General features: G+C 35.6%; 1 protein-coding gene across 1 annotated transcript; it reads left to right on the top strand.

The window, feature by feature from the left end:
• Positions 1-335: 335 nt before the first annotated feature.
• On the top strand, positions 336-6,937 carry LOC132171712 (arginine-glutamic acid dipeptide repeat protein). Its single transcript, XM_059583098.2, has 4 exons — positions 336-441; positions 560-643; positions 1,968-2,798; positions 4,640-6,937. The coding sequence occupies exons 2-4, from the start codon at positions 638-640 to the stop codon at positions 6,407-6,409; spliced, it is 2,607 nt and encodes an 868-aa protein (XP_059439081.2). The 5' UTR covers positions 336-441; positions 560-637; the 3' UTR covers positions 6,410-6,937.
• The last annotated feature ends 7,607 nt before the right edge of the window (positions 6,938-14,544 follow it).

Here is a 14,544-nt window from a genome sequence, read left to right as displayed (position 1 = left end):
TTCTCTAATAAAGATTAATTAGACTATAATGAAACTTTAAAATTCAGAGAAAGTTAAAATAATTTGCCCTAAATTATTATTGATTATATTTATATGGCAACTTTATTTTATTTTTTTTTTCTTTTTCACACAATTGGGTGTTTAAAAGTAAAAACAAAATTCCAAAAAAGTACCACCATAGAAACGAAAACACATACAAAACGTGAGAGCAATATGGGCGTTTTGGTTATTCAGCGCCCAATGCCCCCACCTACGAACGCGTGTGGTCTCGCACTCTCATAAATCAAACCGAATAGCTCTAATCCTCTGTATCTCTCAGAAGAACTTGTGTATTTTTCTTGTTTTCTAGTCCTCTCATAGCCTTCTCTCTCTGCGTCTTCTTGGCAATCCTTCCAGAATTCAACTTCTCGTATCCATGAAAGCTCTTTTCTTTTACACCAGGTAAGTCTTTAAAGTACTTTCTCCATTCAAAATGTCTCTTTTCTTTATATATTTTTTTGTTTCTTGGTTTTTAATGTTTTTCTTGTTTTTCATTATTTTTCGACCAAAACATAAGAAGTTACCATCGAGGTTCATGAGAAAGACCCATTTACCCAGGTCCGTTTTCGCACGTGGGTTTTGACGTCCAAGTTCTTCCATGGAGGTTAGCACATGTTTCTTGTCCAATCGTTCTTTGCATGCTTTGCTCCTTATTATTTATGCTTCTTTCTTGTGTTTCATGTGTTTATCTTAGCCTTTGGACGGTTGGATAGTGTTAAATAACTTGACCTTTAGGGGATTAATTGAGAATTAGTACTAAACAATGACAACATGGTGTTCGGTTGCTCTTATTTTTACTTGATTAATACTCTTAGTTAATTTCTTTGACATGGTGTGATGGTAGCGAATGAGATAATTATATCATAGGAGTAGTTGGGTGTCGTTGTCTTCGTTTATTGTTGTTAATGTTACTTTAATTAGTATTTAGTAAATATATATGGGTGATTGCTTTGACTATGGATGTTGGATTCGACAATGGACACTGTTATGGTTATTTTTCTTGATAATTTGATTGCAAGAATGCGGCTTTTATTTCTGTTCGATTGTATGTGTAAAATGATCCGCATTACATATGTAATCCTTTAAGTATTACTACACTGGATTTTTATTACTGATATCATGTTTTAATATACCGCAGTTTCTTGTCGATAGTGGGATAGATTTTATCTTTTTGGTGGAATTGATTTTTTTTTTTTTTTTTTTATCTATTCAATTTAATTTTAGGCTAATGGCATTAATTTGATATCGTTCGATTATTTTACAGTTTTGACTGGTTAATGTTTTCTGCAATGACTATATATAACTTGGTTTATAGTATTCTGAGAGTCTAGTGACACGAATTATAGGATTCAGTCCCATCCATACACGGATTCATGAGGAGCAAGTACAATGTGCGAGGACCATATTGTTCTGCCACAGTGTTAACTCTTACTGTATCAGAGGAGCACTTCTTCTTCTTCTATCGTTTTGAAAAAATGCAGTTAGCTTTGTGATAGATGAATCAACTCTTATTTATCAATTGTAAAGACTTTATACATACCATTAATCTTGAGCAGATGAGGTTAGAAAGTGCTTGTATGTGTTCTATATTAATGGAGTACCATATATTTGAGTAGAAGTATGTAAACATTTTAGTAATTTATGGTTGTGATTAAGGCACCCATAGATGCCTAGTTCTAAAGGTAAAAGGTTAGATGATTCTAGGAATAGAATTAGTGTATTTCCATCTTAAATTAATTTGAAGTTCTCATTTTCAAATGATATCTTGATGGTCAAACATGATCTTACATTTTAATCCATATTGAAATAGTAGGATCTAAGATACATTGTTTTTCTGTAATCAAAGTTTTATCTGACACAGAATTATAAATAAATGATTCCTTTATGTTGTGATTTTCTCAATTCAATTTGTTCTGTGTTTTTATCAGATGCACTCTATTCACATGGCTAACATCATGGAAGTAATTGAAGATGAATCTACTAGACAGTTATCAACCCCATGTTCCCCTGATGTGAATGATATTTTTGGAGAGCCACAGGAACTCCCTCGCATTGGAGTCCGGTATCAGGCAGAGATTCCCTCGCTAATAGCGGAATGTGATCAGTTGCAGGTTATCAATGAACCAGCTGATTCAGAAGTTGTGGTCAATCTACCAGAGTCTTTTTCATGTGGATTACCCATCCCAATTATGTGGGCAAATTGTGAACTTGAAAACATCAATAGAACTGTAGATTTTGAAAACAGAAAAGAAAGCCAGATTACTTCAAACGGTGAATATTCAAAACTTGATATGGAATCTCTGGCTACTAGTTTGTGTGATGGGAAATCTGTGAAAAATATTCCAGGCCTCCAACCAGTTGGAAGTGATAGCATGGAAGTTGATGACTTGTCCTTATCAGTTGAGTTAAAAAACAAGTTGGATCAGGTAGAGAGAGGTTTTTGTCCTCTTCCTGGCTCTCTGGGTGAATCTTGGACAGATATTGAATGTGATAGTTTTCTCCTTGGTCTATATATTTTTGGGAAGAATCTTATCCTTGTGAAAAGATTTGTAGAGAGTAAAGAGATGGGAGATATGTTGTCTTTCTACCATGGAAAGTTTTATGGGTCTGATAGATATCGTAGGTGGTCAGAATGCCGAAAGTTAAGAAGTAGACGATGCATATATGGGCGAAAGATATTTACAGGTTGGAGGCAGCAAGAATTATTATCACGGCTGTCATCTCATGTCTCAGAGGAATGTCAATATAAGTTGCGTGAGGTATCTTTCTAACATCATTGTACACGACTCATCGTATCTTATTGTTTAGGATAAATAGATGAAGTATTGTTTAGAAATTAGAGTTTGTATAGAGGTTTTTTGGCATCGAAGCAGTTGCATATGTTAATGTTGTTGACCAACCTCTTTGTATCAAATGGTTTTATAAACATACCCAACGTTATATAGACATATGGCTTGGTAAGCCTTTTTATGGTACTGGCATTTTGTTGTACTTTGCACCTGAGGATCCCATTTTATGTTTCTTGAGTGACTTAATTTGTTATTTATTCTTTAGTTCAAATAATGCTTTGAACGTGTGTGGTATGTGTCATAACTTTTTAAGTGCTAAGAGGTCAGATGCTTCTCGTCACAAGCTTGAGATTCTTAATGGTAGTTATTTGGACTATTATGATTCTTGGGAGAACTTAATTCAATTTCAAATGATTTTTCTGGGGTGGATTCTTAGCAATCTCATTAGTTGTGTAACAGAAGGAAAATGTCCATTTTGATGATTTAACTAATCTTTTTCTTGTATGTATCTTTGATTCATCTATATTAGTTGCTTTCCCTTTTCTATCGAAGATGGTAATGACTTAAGCTGTTTTTCCCCAAAAGCAATTTATTATTAGTTTCTGGACAAGGTAAGGACATTTTGTAATATCTCTTTTAGGAGACTTATTTGAATTGAGGAGATAGAATTTACAATAATGTAAAGTAGCAAAGCACTGGGTTAGAATTTCATGTAACATTAGCCTCATTTAAAGAAATGTTCACTGCTTTGTAAATTGTCTTGCTGATTCGTAACAATTTGCAAGTTACATAGTGGCAAGGTAATGGAGGGTGCTGTTTTGATGGACATCATAAAGAACATTAGTGGAAAAAATATATATTTAAAGCTAGAAAAAAGTACACTTGAGACTGCGTGGATAAAACTTCAATCGCTAATAAGATAATGAAGTGTTGATAATGGTCTGGCAATATTTGGAAACCTATATGGTATATAGTGACCCAGTTAGAGCATTGGTGTAATTCTTTAAGGAGGATTGGAAGGCCAATGAGGTCTTAGAAGAGTAGACTTGGGGATGATATGGTCTCTAAGAGCTACAATGGTGGACCAGGATTTGATTGCTGAATCTAAATAGTAGGGTCTGTGAACCAATGTGGAAATAGAAATGGCACACGAAAGAGAGTATATATATATAAAAAAAAAAAAAATGCACAGGTTTTTTGGGGGTCTTTGCAGAGAAGACTTGGGGGATAGTATGGCCTTTAGAGGAACAACGGTGGACCAGGATTTGATTGCTGAGTCCAAATAGTTGGCTCTGTCAACCAGCATCGAATAGGAATGCAACAAGAAAGAGAATATACATAAAGAATGCACAGATTTTGGTACAACTGAGGATAGGATCCTTTATCTCCTATAAATCTGCCTCAATAGGAGGTCGTGATTTAACCCTAGCTCTTTATTTTTTTGCTTGATTTATAGGCCCCTTCATCTTCTAGGTGCTCTTAAGGCTACATGAAAGTCTGTCTTCTACTTCTAGTAGATAGGTGCTGCACATAAGTGTTTTTTTTTCCTAACTTTCTAGTAATGTTGGTTTGCCATACTTATATCGCCTAAAAGTTCAAACTAAGCGTTCACCAAATTTACACCATGAAACAATCTTATTTTGACATTCATTGGCTTCCTTTAATGTTTAACTAACAGTAATCATTGCTGACATTCACAGCATCAACCCAGTATGGTAGATAGTGTGTGCTGCAATTCTGCAGTAAAATTTACTATGTATTTGTTAACAACTGCTGCATCATGATTTCACATAAATTGTGATGTATTGTAGGTTTCTAGGACTTTTGGAGAGGGAAAATGTTCATTTGAAGAATACATATTCGCTCTAAAGGATACTGTTTGTATCAATATGCTTATAGAAGCAATAGGTATTGGCAAAGGGAAGCAAGATCTCACTGGCCTAGCCATGGAGCCAATAAAGACCAATCATGTTATCTCTTTACATCCTGAGATACCAATTGGCAAAGCTTGCTCCAGTTTTACAGCTGCTGACATAATCAAGTCTCTAAGAGGAAATGTCAGGTTGAGTAAAGCCCGATCCAGTGATCTCTTCTGGGAAGCTGTTTGGCCTCGTCTTTTAGCAAGAGGATGGCACTCTGAACAGCCTAATGATCATGGTGTTTCTGGTTCGAAGCATTCTTTGGTTTTTCTTATTCCTGGTGTTAAGAAGTTTTCCAGAAGGAAACTAGTGAAAGGTAACCATTACTTCGATTCTGTTAGTGATGTCTTGAATAAAGTGGCATCAGATCCTGGGCTTCTTGAGCTACAAATTGACGCAGGTGAAGGCAGTGGACACAAGGAAGACAAATGGGAACCACTCAGAAAACAGAACGTTGATGGTTTGTCAAATAAACAACACCATTGCTACCTCCAGCCGCGTACTTCAAACTGCAATCGAGATATTATGAAGTTTACAGTTGTAGATACCAGTGCGGTTCATGAAACAGAATTACCTAAAGTGAGAGAGCTGAGAAGTTTACCTTTTCACACTACTAGTTTATCTACCTCCTCTAGTCTTTCCAGTGAAACTGAACAAGATACATCAGAAGAGTCAGAAGATGAAGCAGAAGAAATTAATACCTCGAACCCTGCAGGGGATATGACTGAGATGGAAGCATCTGTTGACTCATCAGATTGTGTTGGTGTGCTCAATTCCATGGATCCCATTATTGCTGCAGTAGAAGATCATAACAGTCCAAACACAAGTCTGCTTAAGGAAAATGGCCAGGGAAAGGCTATGAAGCATCACTTCAGCAAGAAGATGAATTCTAGTCATTCGAAAGCCAAATACTTAGCCCCAGTCATGAAGCAGCAAGCTTTAAATGCTTTTAACTGTGGAGAGTCGAGCCATAGCATTGGAGATATCTCTGCAGACAGGAAGCAAAATGAAGATGAGTCCCACTGCCAGTCAACTCTTCCTTCTGCATGTCATGACATGGCTTTTCGAGTGTGTCCACGGAATTTATCATCCGACAGTTCTCTGGCTAAAAGCAGTCAAGAAGGGAGTAATGCAGCAAGTGTCACTGAGAATTGCCTAGGTGGAGAAGTATCTCCAGGAAATCATCAACCTCAGATATTCATCGACTTGAACCTTCCTCATGATTCACAAGATATAGGAACTGAAGAACCCTTTATAATGGACATGATGCCAACTAATGGTAGCTCATGTGCAAACAAATTATCTTCTCTATCTGAAACAAGCCAGCAGCCTGAGCCATCAAAGATATCTGATAGTGGGGCTAGTACAGAGCAGCAGCCTACTACGAACAGCCGGAGGCAGAGTATGAGGAGCCGGCCATTGACCACAAAAGTATGGGAAGCTCTTGAATCTGGCTTGTTTGACACAAAGAGGAAGAGAAAGCGTGTGGACACTTCACATAACTCAATTTCAAGGTCTTCCCAGAAAATCCGTGGCAATGCTGCTCTTAGTTCAACTTTGAATAATGGTGCTGGTAATGACATTGTAGATAGCACTATGGAAGTGAATTTGGATGAGGTGTGCAGTAGCAAAGTCAATGTGGCTGGTGAGCCTCCGGTTTGATGCACAAAGAAATGGGCTGGCCATTCTTCAAGGGTTTTCTAAAAGCCACTCAACAATGTGAAGATCATTGTTGTTTCAAATGCTTCCATAACCATAGGACGATAAAATCAGTCTTTTTCAGTCATCCACCTAGTTTCAGCACATACGGCTTACTGAACATAAAAAAATCACAGAGGCTAGCCTGCTCATACAAATATCAGTGAAGAGACTTGGGGTTCTGAAGTATAGGAGAGGAGGGGAGATGGTTCCTTCATTTGTAATCACTAATCTTTTCGGGTAGGAGAAATTGACACAAGTGCAATTTCCTTTGAATTGATTTCCTAAGTCAGGATTTTACTAAAAATGCTTTTTAGCATCCATCTCCAATGTTCATGGTAAAGCAGAAAATTGATTTTCAGCTGCTCAGGTAATGATCAAGTTTCTGAAAGGTTGCAGCCTGATCATGTACACGTGAATATCGTTAGTTATCATTATGTTGTAAAAAGTACAGCTTCCCTCTTGAATAGAAAAAAAGTATAGCTTCCCTCTTGTGACTCTTAAGGCTTACCACCAACAATAGAGTAGATCTATGTGTTGGATTTCTGATTCATTGGTACAAACATCAAGCTTTCTGTTTTCAGAGTATCTTAAAGACACAGATATACACTCTCTCCTCTGTCATCAATTTGAACTTTACTGTTCATTGTTGTGACTAAAGTTGTCTCAGCAGAAGTTTATGTAAAATATAAAATAAGAAGAAAAAAAATAAGCAAAAGCAAAAGAGGAAGAACCACGAGATTAAGGGTGGTCCGGCCGTAGAGGTCTATGTGACGATGGGTTTGTTTGGGATTGCGGTTTCAATAAATGCGATTTTAAAAATTGCGTTTTTGAAATTACTACTTTTTAAAATCGTGAAGGCATTTAATAAAACATGTTAAACAGTATTTTTTTTATCAAATATTTGTTATGCGAAATCATGATTTTATTTTAAATTCGCACATTTTCAAATAAGCACCCCTTAACTTGCTTATAGAAATCGTAGATTTTTTTCCTATTTTAGATTAATTGTTTTTTAAATCGCAATGACAAATGCCTTACGTTCTGCGATATCTTTGAAGAGAAATGCTAGGTGTTCTTCTAGTATTCTTCTGGTGTCCTCCCAACTGTGATGTGGCTTTTAAAATTATCATTAAATTTGAGACTATCATTATTGACTTTTAATTTATTGGTGATTTTAAAAGCCACATTACAATTGGAAGGACACCAGGATAACACTAGAAGAACACCTAGCATTTCCCATCTTTTAAAAATACAAATTATTCTTGCGAAATCGCAATCCCAAACGCACCCATGTCCACCACTGGTAAGCGCCCTTAGGTTACCAAAGGCCCAAAGGGCCAATGAGTGGGTCGACTTGGACTGACAAGTTGTGTTGGTGTGTCGGGTCAACCCAATACGTTTCAACCCAAACACGACTCATTTAGTTAAATGTGTCCAACCCGGCAACCCCTAAACCTTGACACAACCTATTTAAATAAGCGAATGACATGACATGATATGTATAACCCATTTAATAAACAGGTCATGTTAGGTTGACTTAACACAATTCGACCCGCATAACCAATTTAACAGATAAGTCTTGTTGGGTTGACCTAAATACGACATGTTCAACCTGTACATGAATTTAAATACAATATATATATATATATATATATATATATATATATATTGACTTTACCATACCAATGACAATACACACACACACACACATATATATATATATATGTGTGTGTGTGTGTGTGCGCTCGCGCGCGCGTGCGGCGGGCGCCTATACTGTAACATCTCCAGCTCGTTAAGGCCGAGTTTGCTACTTTTCTTCTTTCACAACAAAAATTTTTGCAAAGATCTATAAGGTCTACCAGAGTACTTGAATTTAAAGGATACGATAAATGTATAAAACATTATTCAAGAGATTTTATTACAAGTGAAATTAGAAATCATTAAACTTTAGTGCGGAATATTATTACAATTACTGATATGAAAAGACTTTGAAAATTAATAATAATTCCCGTCCCCATTCCGGCCTCCTATTCCAGCATCCTTTCTACCTGAAAACAAGAAATAAAACTGAATAAGCCCAAAGGGGCTCAGTAAGTAAAATCCACAACCATAAATAGTTTTACTCCTTGTTCTCAGTTTTGAAAATCATTTTCGCAAATAAATATACTTCTAGCCATAATAATATATGTATGTACGGTTGCATCTCCCGTAACATATACATACTATTACATCTAGTAATAGATCATCGTTGTAAATCATATTTATAAATCATCATCATAATGCATCATTATAAATAATCTTTGTAAATCATCATAGCATATCATCGTTGAAATTATAGTATCATTTTCTTATAATAGGGCCCATGTACACTATTACCCCTGTGTACAAGGGTTGCGGGTCCTATGACCATGGCACTGAACTGAGGCCTCAGCCATGCCCGACCGTCAATTAACTCTTTCTCTTGGTGCACTCAACGGTCTGTTGATGGAATACCACCTTCTGGCATAGCCTCCTTCAGTGGTTTCGCCTCCATCCAAGTATCGGTACCGAACTCTTCTCATTCTTACTTATCTTGGGGCCAAAAATACTCTCCTCCATACATGTGCCCTCATTTCATAAACATTTATCTCATCTCTTGTACTTTTCTTTGTACTTCTTTTAATGCATCTTAGAGCAACATGTAGAAGGGTTTATCATCATTTTTCTTTCTTATAATCATCATCATTTCTCAACTTTCTTTTCTAAAAAATCGAAACCTTTTCAAATATAAACTTGTTGTACTTAGAAAGCATTTAAAGAAATAGAAACTTTCTAGATAATTCATTTAGAAATCTTTCATGCATGCAACATAACTTCATAATACGTAAATAAAATAATAATTTACAGTTTGATACAAGAATGAATAAATAGCATGACATGAAGTAACTTTAGAAGGGATAGTGAATTTACTTACCTCTAGACTGAAGCTAAAAGTGGTATGAAAGAATCTAGTTGCTCCAATATGACTAACACCACTAGTATATCTTTTGAAACTAATTTCTAAAGTCCGCTATCTCTTGTGTTCTTTCTTTCTTGTAGCGCTTGGTCTCGCCCTTTCTCTCTCTGTTCTGAGTAAACACTCTTAGAAAGAAGAAAGAACGAGTAAAAAGCGGAAGAAGGAAGAATATGTGCAAGAGATGGGATAGGAGTAGTGAAATTGTGAAAGAGAAGAGCTCTATTTATAGGAGAAAATCAAATACTATTCTACCTTCAATTTACAATTATACCCTCATTTTACTATTCCACCTACCCACTTAGTATACCTACAATTGACTATTCTACATTCTTATTTAAAATTCTACCATCCTTATACTTACCATTGATTATTTTACCTTCTTATTCAAAATTCTACCCTCCTTATACCTACCATTGACTATTATACCTTCTTATTCAAAATTCAACCCTCCTTATACCTACCATTGACTACCCATACAATTCTTCCTCCCATTTACTATCCTATTATTTCACCAATTACCATTCTTTAATTACCACTCTCTGTAACACCATAAATTTCCCAAGAATTAAAATCCTTAGCTACAATGGATATTAAAATAACATCATTATCAAAATAATCTATTTAAATAGCTTTGAAAATTCTGGGGCACTACATATACCCTATTTACAATGACAATATATGTGTGTGTGTGTGTGCTCGCGCCTAAACCCTATATACAATGACAATATGTGTGTGTATGTGCCTAAACCCTATATACAATGACAATATGTGAATGTTATCCTTTTGGGGTTTTTTTTTATTGTAACAATATATTTAATTTAAACGGGTTATACAGGTCACTCATGAGTTAAGCGAGTTGACCCGGAATTGAGTCATCTATTAAACTAGTTAATTTGAATCCACCCGAATTGAGCTGAATCCAATTATACAAAATTCTAACCTACTAATTTCATATTGGGTTCATATTAGGTTCGTATGTCATATAAAACATTGACAACCCTACACAGGCCTAAGGGTGGGCTGAATCATAGGATCATATCAAATAAACCAAGTCCAATGAACACACATCATGTTGAGTGGCATATGTTAGTGCATCAAAAAGACCCGCAAGAGAAATTGTTAGCATGTCTGGCCCATGAGGAACTATTTGTGTTGTTGGACAGCACTTGGAGGCCCGTGCGTCAAACAGAAACCAAACAAATCCACCGATCAGTGGCTAGACAAACTGATTTTGGTAGTTGTTTGGCCAAAATCATATTTGGTAGCAATGCATGAGACACATAGACGAACTGACTGGGATGCATGGTGGTGTGTGAGGGCGCATGAGGATGCCTTTTGTAAGTTTTATTTGTTGGCTAAAATTCGGTGATCAAAATGGCGTTCAAAGTGCCAAAAAATTCATGGGCGTACAGACGAGATGCATAGCCGTCCGGACGAACATCAATGCCGCAAAGTGTTTCTTCAACCCGAGAGCTTCGTTTGCAAGCCTGTATGCATGGAGTCCGGACAAGATAGATGAACAATAAAACCCGAGAGTCTCATTTGCAAGCCATCCGGACGCGCCGGACCAAGAGACACTATGAAGTGATGTTGCCCTAGCCCCGTTCGGACGGCTCGTAGCTTCTAGGTCTATTTTACAATGTAATTATGTTTTAACTAAACTAAGGGTTTTTAGGCTTTATATATAGATCTCTACATATCTGTATAGGCACGAATTTCCACCAAAGAGTTCGTGAGAGGCTATGCTAAGAGAGAGTTCATGTTGTGAGCTAAATTGCCCCTCTTAGAGTATTTATTAGTTTGAATTGTGTGTTTCATTGAGAAGTCTATCGGAAGGGTTCGATAAAGGAGAATTACATTGTGAGTAAGGAGACAAGTTGAAGGCTTGTCGATCTTACAAAGCTAAGGACTTGCATAGGGTTGTAAGTGTTCCCCGTGTCTATAATCTTGAAATATTTTCTTATAGTAATTTTCTGGGTTTAGATACCCTGGAGAGATTTTACTTTTAGAACAATTTTTAAAAGGTTTCATCTTCGTCACCAAAATAATTGTGTCTGATTGATTTACTGTTTTGATTATTTTGATGATTGATTGTTTATAGATTGCTATCTCTTAATTTGGCATATTGTGTGATATACACCTGCATAGAGTTTTTCACCTCTGTTGTCGAGATTTTCACAAAATTGATAGATCTATACCTTGTAAACTTGATTGTGAGATTAGTTCTCCAGAATCGGCTGCAATGAAGGCTCAGGAAGAGCTTGGAGGCGGCAGGAAGAGATACATTGCAGCGCGTGGAGTCTCATCAAAGACTACAAGAGGCGCGTGGACGGCTCCTACTTTCCATCAACTACAAAGCTAGCCCCAACAAAGCATTTCGTATGCTAATTTCATAGTAAGAAACACCAAGGAAACGCTTAAGTGATAAAACTTGGCATGGACAGCGAAAGGAGATTATTAGAGATACTAGGAAAGCGGTGGCAATGATACCATATAGAAGTTTATGGAAAATATAAAATAAGAAAATAATAGTTGAAGCAAGAGAAGAAGTAAAATTAAGAGATTCGGGTGGTTTGGAGGCCTACGTCCACCTCATCTAAGTGGCCTTAGGGCTACATTATTATTATATTGAATTGAATATGATTGTATTACATGATGTTGTATTTATAAAGAAACTAAAGCGCGGTTAAAAAGGCAAGGTGTACCAAACAAGATAAGCTACTAGCTAGTAAGGAAATATAAATCAACCTAACAAGGAAACCTAGATTTATTCTTGATCAAGGGTCTTAATTTGATGGAGAAAATCTCTTGTTTCTTTCACATGGAGATGACTCTTTACATGACTAAATTAAGTGTCTAACTCTAGATCTGCCAAACTGGGAGAGAATTCAGAGCTGAGCTTAACATGTTACTTATCTTCTTTCACTTCAATATTTCCTTTCCCACAATAGTGATGGGTGGGAGTTGGAGAAGCTGTCAATGACTTATGCAGCAGATAAGAATCAAAAGGCTGCGACTTTAGAGATAACTTTAGAAGATTTATACAGTGAAAATATGTGGAGTTCTGTAAGATTACAAGTAACACAGAAGTAATTCTTTTTTAAGTGTTATATTTTTACTTTCATTCTTGATTGTGCAAGCAAATGACATTGGAAGATGGATATAATCATATAGCCAGCACTGCAGGCCTCAAATCTGAGTCATTGATGCTGCAAACTTTCCTCACAAGCATGATAAACACCACCCCATGAGGTGACATTGATGGTGATGTTAATTAAAAATAATCTAGAGCTAAATACTATTGATTTTTGAGTCAAAAGTCTCTTGGATTCTAAAAGATTTGCTTGATGGGGTTAAGGGGACAGAGTCTAAACATTACGGAAAAGATCTTAGAAAAACAAAAAGGGAAAAACAGTAAAGAAAAATTCATTGCTTCCTTTAATTACTCTCTTTTTTTTTTCTAAACCCCAAACTGATTTTATTTTAATAGGATCCAGTCGGGGCCTGGAAAGTTATATGCCTTTTCTGCTTTTGAGTAGGAGAAATGGAAAAGTCGCGAACTACTGTTTAGATCTGTACTAAAAAGGTTCTTTTCTGCAAGTGAAAAGCTAAGCTAAATTTGATCTTAAGTAGAAGCCAAATATTACCACAAAAGCTCAATAGAAATTTAACTATTAAAGTTTTAATGTTACTGTGTTAAGGGCCTACACTTATCGATCAATTGATCCATATGTTTTAGGACGGTTGAATACTGATTTGGTTAAACCCTTAACTTTTAGGATTCTAACACTTATTTTCTTAAGAGGATTATGCTTGCTTTATCGTTTTAGCTAGGATATTAAGAGGCTAGGATTATATCTAATCGAGTTACCATACATTTAATTTTATAACCAACTTTTACTTAGGGTTCATTTTGGTTTACAATTTCAAAATGTGCAATTTAAAAACGTGTGATTTGAAAATACAATTTTTAAAAACGCAGTTAAGCGTTTGATAAAATAGTCAGTTTAACCTGTAAAATCATGTCATCTTCAAAATGCACCCTCTTGAATGCGATTTTTTACGTTTTCAAATCACAATTTTTTAAAAACGCACTTTCAAACAATACATTTTCTATAATTTGATTTAAAATCACATTTTTTATTAGCGAAAGCGCAGTTGCAAACACATTCTTAATAGCAAATGTGGAGCTTAGAAATTAGGCATTGTAAGCTTACATGGTTGACAGTCTAATACTCCAGCCGCTTGTTATCAGGGACGGAGGAATAGGGGGGCCGGTATAAGCCATGACACCCCCCAACAGAAGGGAAAAAAAAAAAATTAAGGTAAATTTTTTTTTTTTTTTACCTATTGGCCCCTACCCATTAAGATTTTTTGCCCTAGGCCTCTAGCCATACCAATTACTGCCTCCGTCCCTAACCGCTGATCTTTATTTATAAACAGTTTGACTATGGAGACCATATTGAAAGATACTTGATCATTAATTACTCAAACATGGAATAATTTACAGAAAATGATGTACGCAAAAGTGACATCAAATTGACGAGATATATAATATATATACATGCTAAAATATCTGCCCTCTATTTCTTATCATTATCAAAACATCATGTCTTTATCAGAAACAATAGATTATCCGTTTGTTTTGTCTACCCATTCACATCTCTTTTCGTACATATGTATATATAAAAGAAATATTTATATATATAGTTATAAAAATATGTTTATAGAAGGAATATAAGTCATGGCTGTCTTTTCCATTGGTTTTATCCATGCGATTGCTTTGCTTATGTCAATTAGCAACTGGATTAATCTCAATTATGAATTAGCAGCATAAAAATGCTACTTTGGACGTCTTATATAATATTTGGTTTTCATCATAATATGTACAAAATAAATTTGTATAAATATGTATGAAGTCGTAATATTTCTGTCTTTTTGTGGTTGTGCCGATGTTAGCTTCATCAAATATATCGATCTTCATCGATAATTACTAAGCTGTGATTAGGTTTTTTTTTTTTTTATGAAAAAGAGGGATCTAAATGAAAATAAATGGTTCTGAGAATTATTTTGACTGGAATTTTAGAACTTAGCTTCATGT

Source organism: Corylus avellana, chromosome 1 (assembly GCF_965113065.1).
Source record: "Corylus avellana chromosome 1, dhCorAvel1.hap1.2, whole genome shotgun sequence".
NCBI classification, from domain to species: domain Eukaryota; kingdom Viridiplantae; phylum Streptophyta; class Magnoliopsida; order Fagales; family Betulaceae; genus Corylus; species Corylus avellana.
This window is presented reverse-complemented; position numbering and strand designations above follow the sequence as displayed.

Bases quoted from the DNA above. Each gene is read 5' to 3' on its own strand.
- LOC132171712 (XM_059583098.2), top strand. The intron at 2,799-4,639 runs GTATCTTTCTAA...GATGTATTGTAG, and splicing joins GTCAATATAAGTTGCGTGAG to GTTTCTAGGACTTTTGGAGA.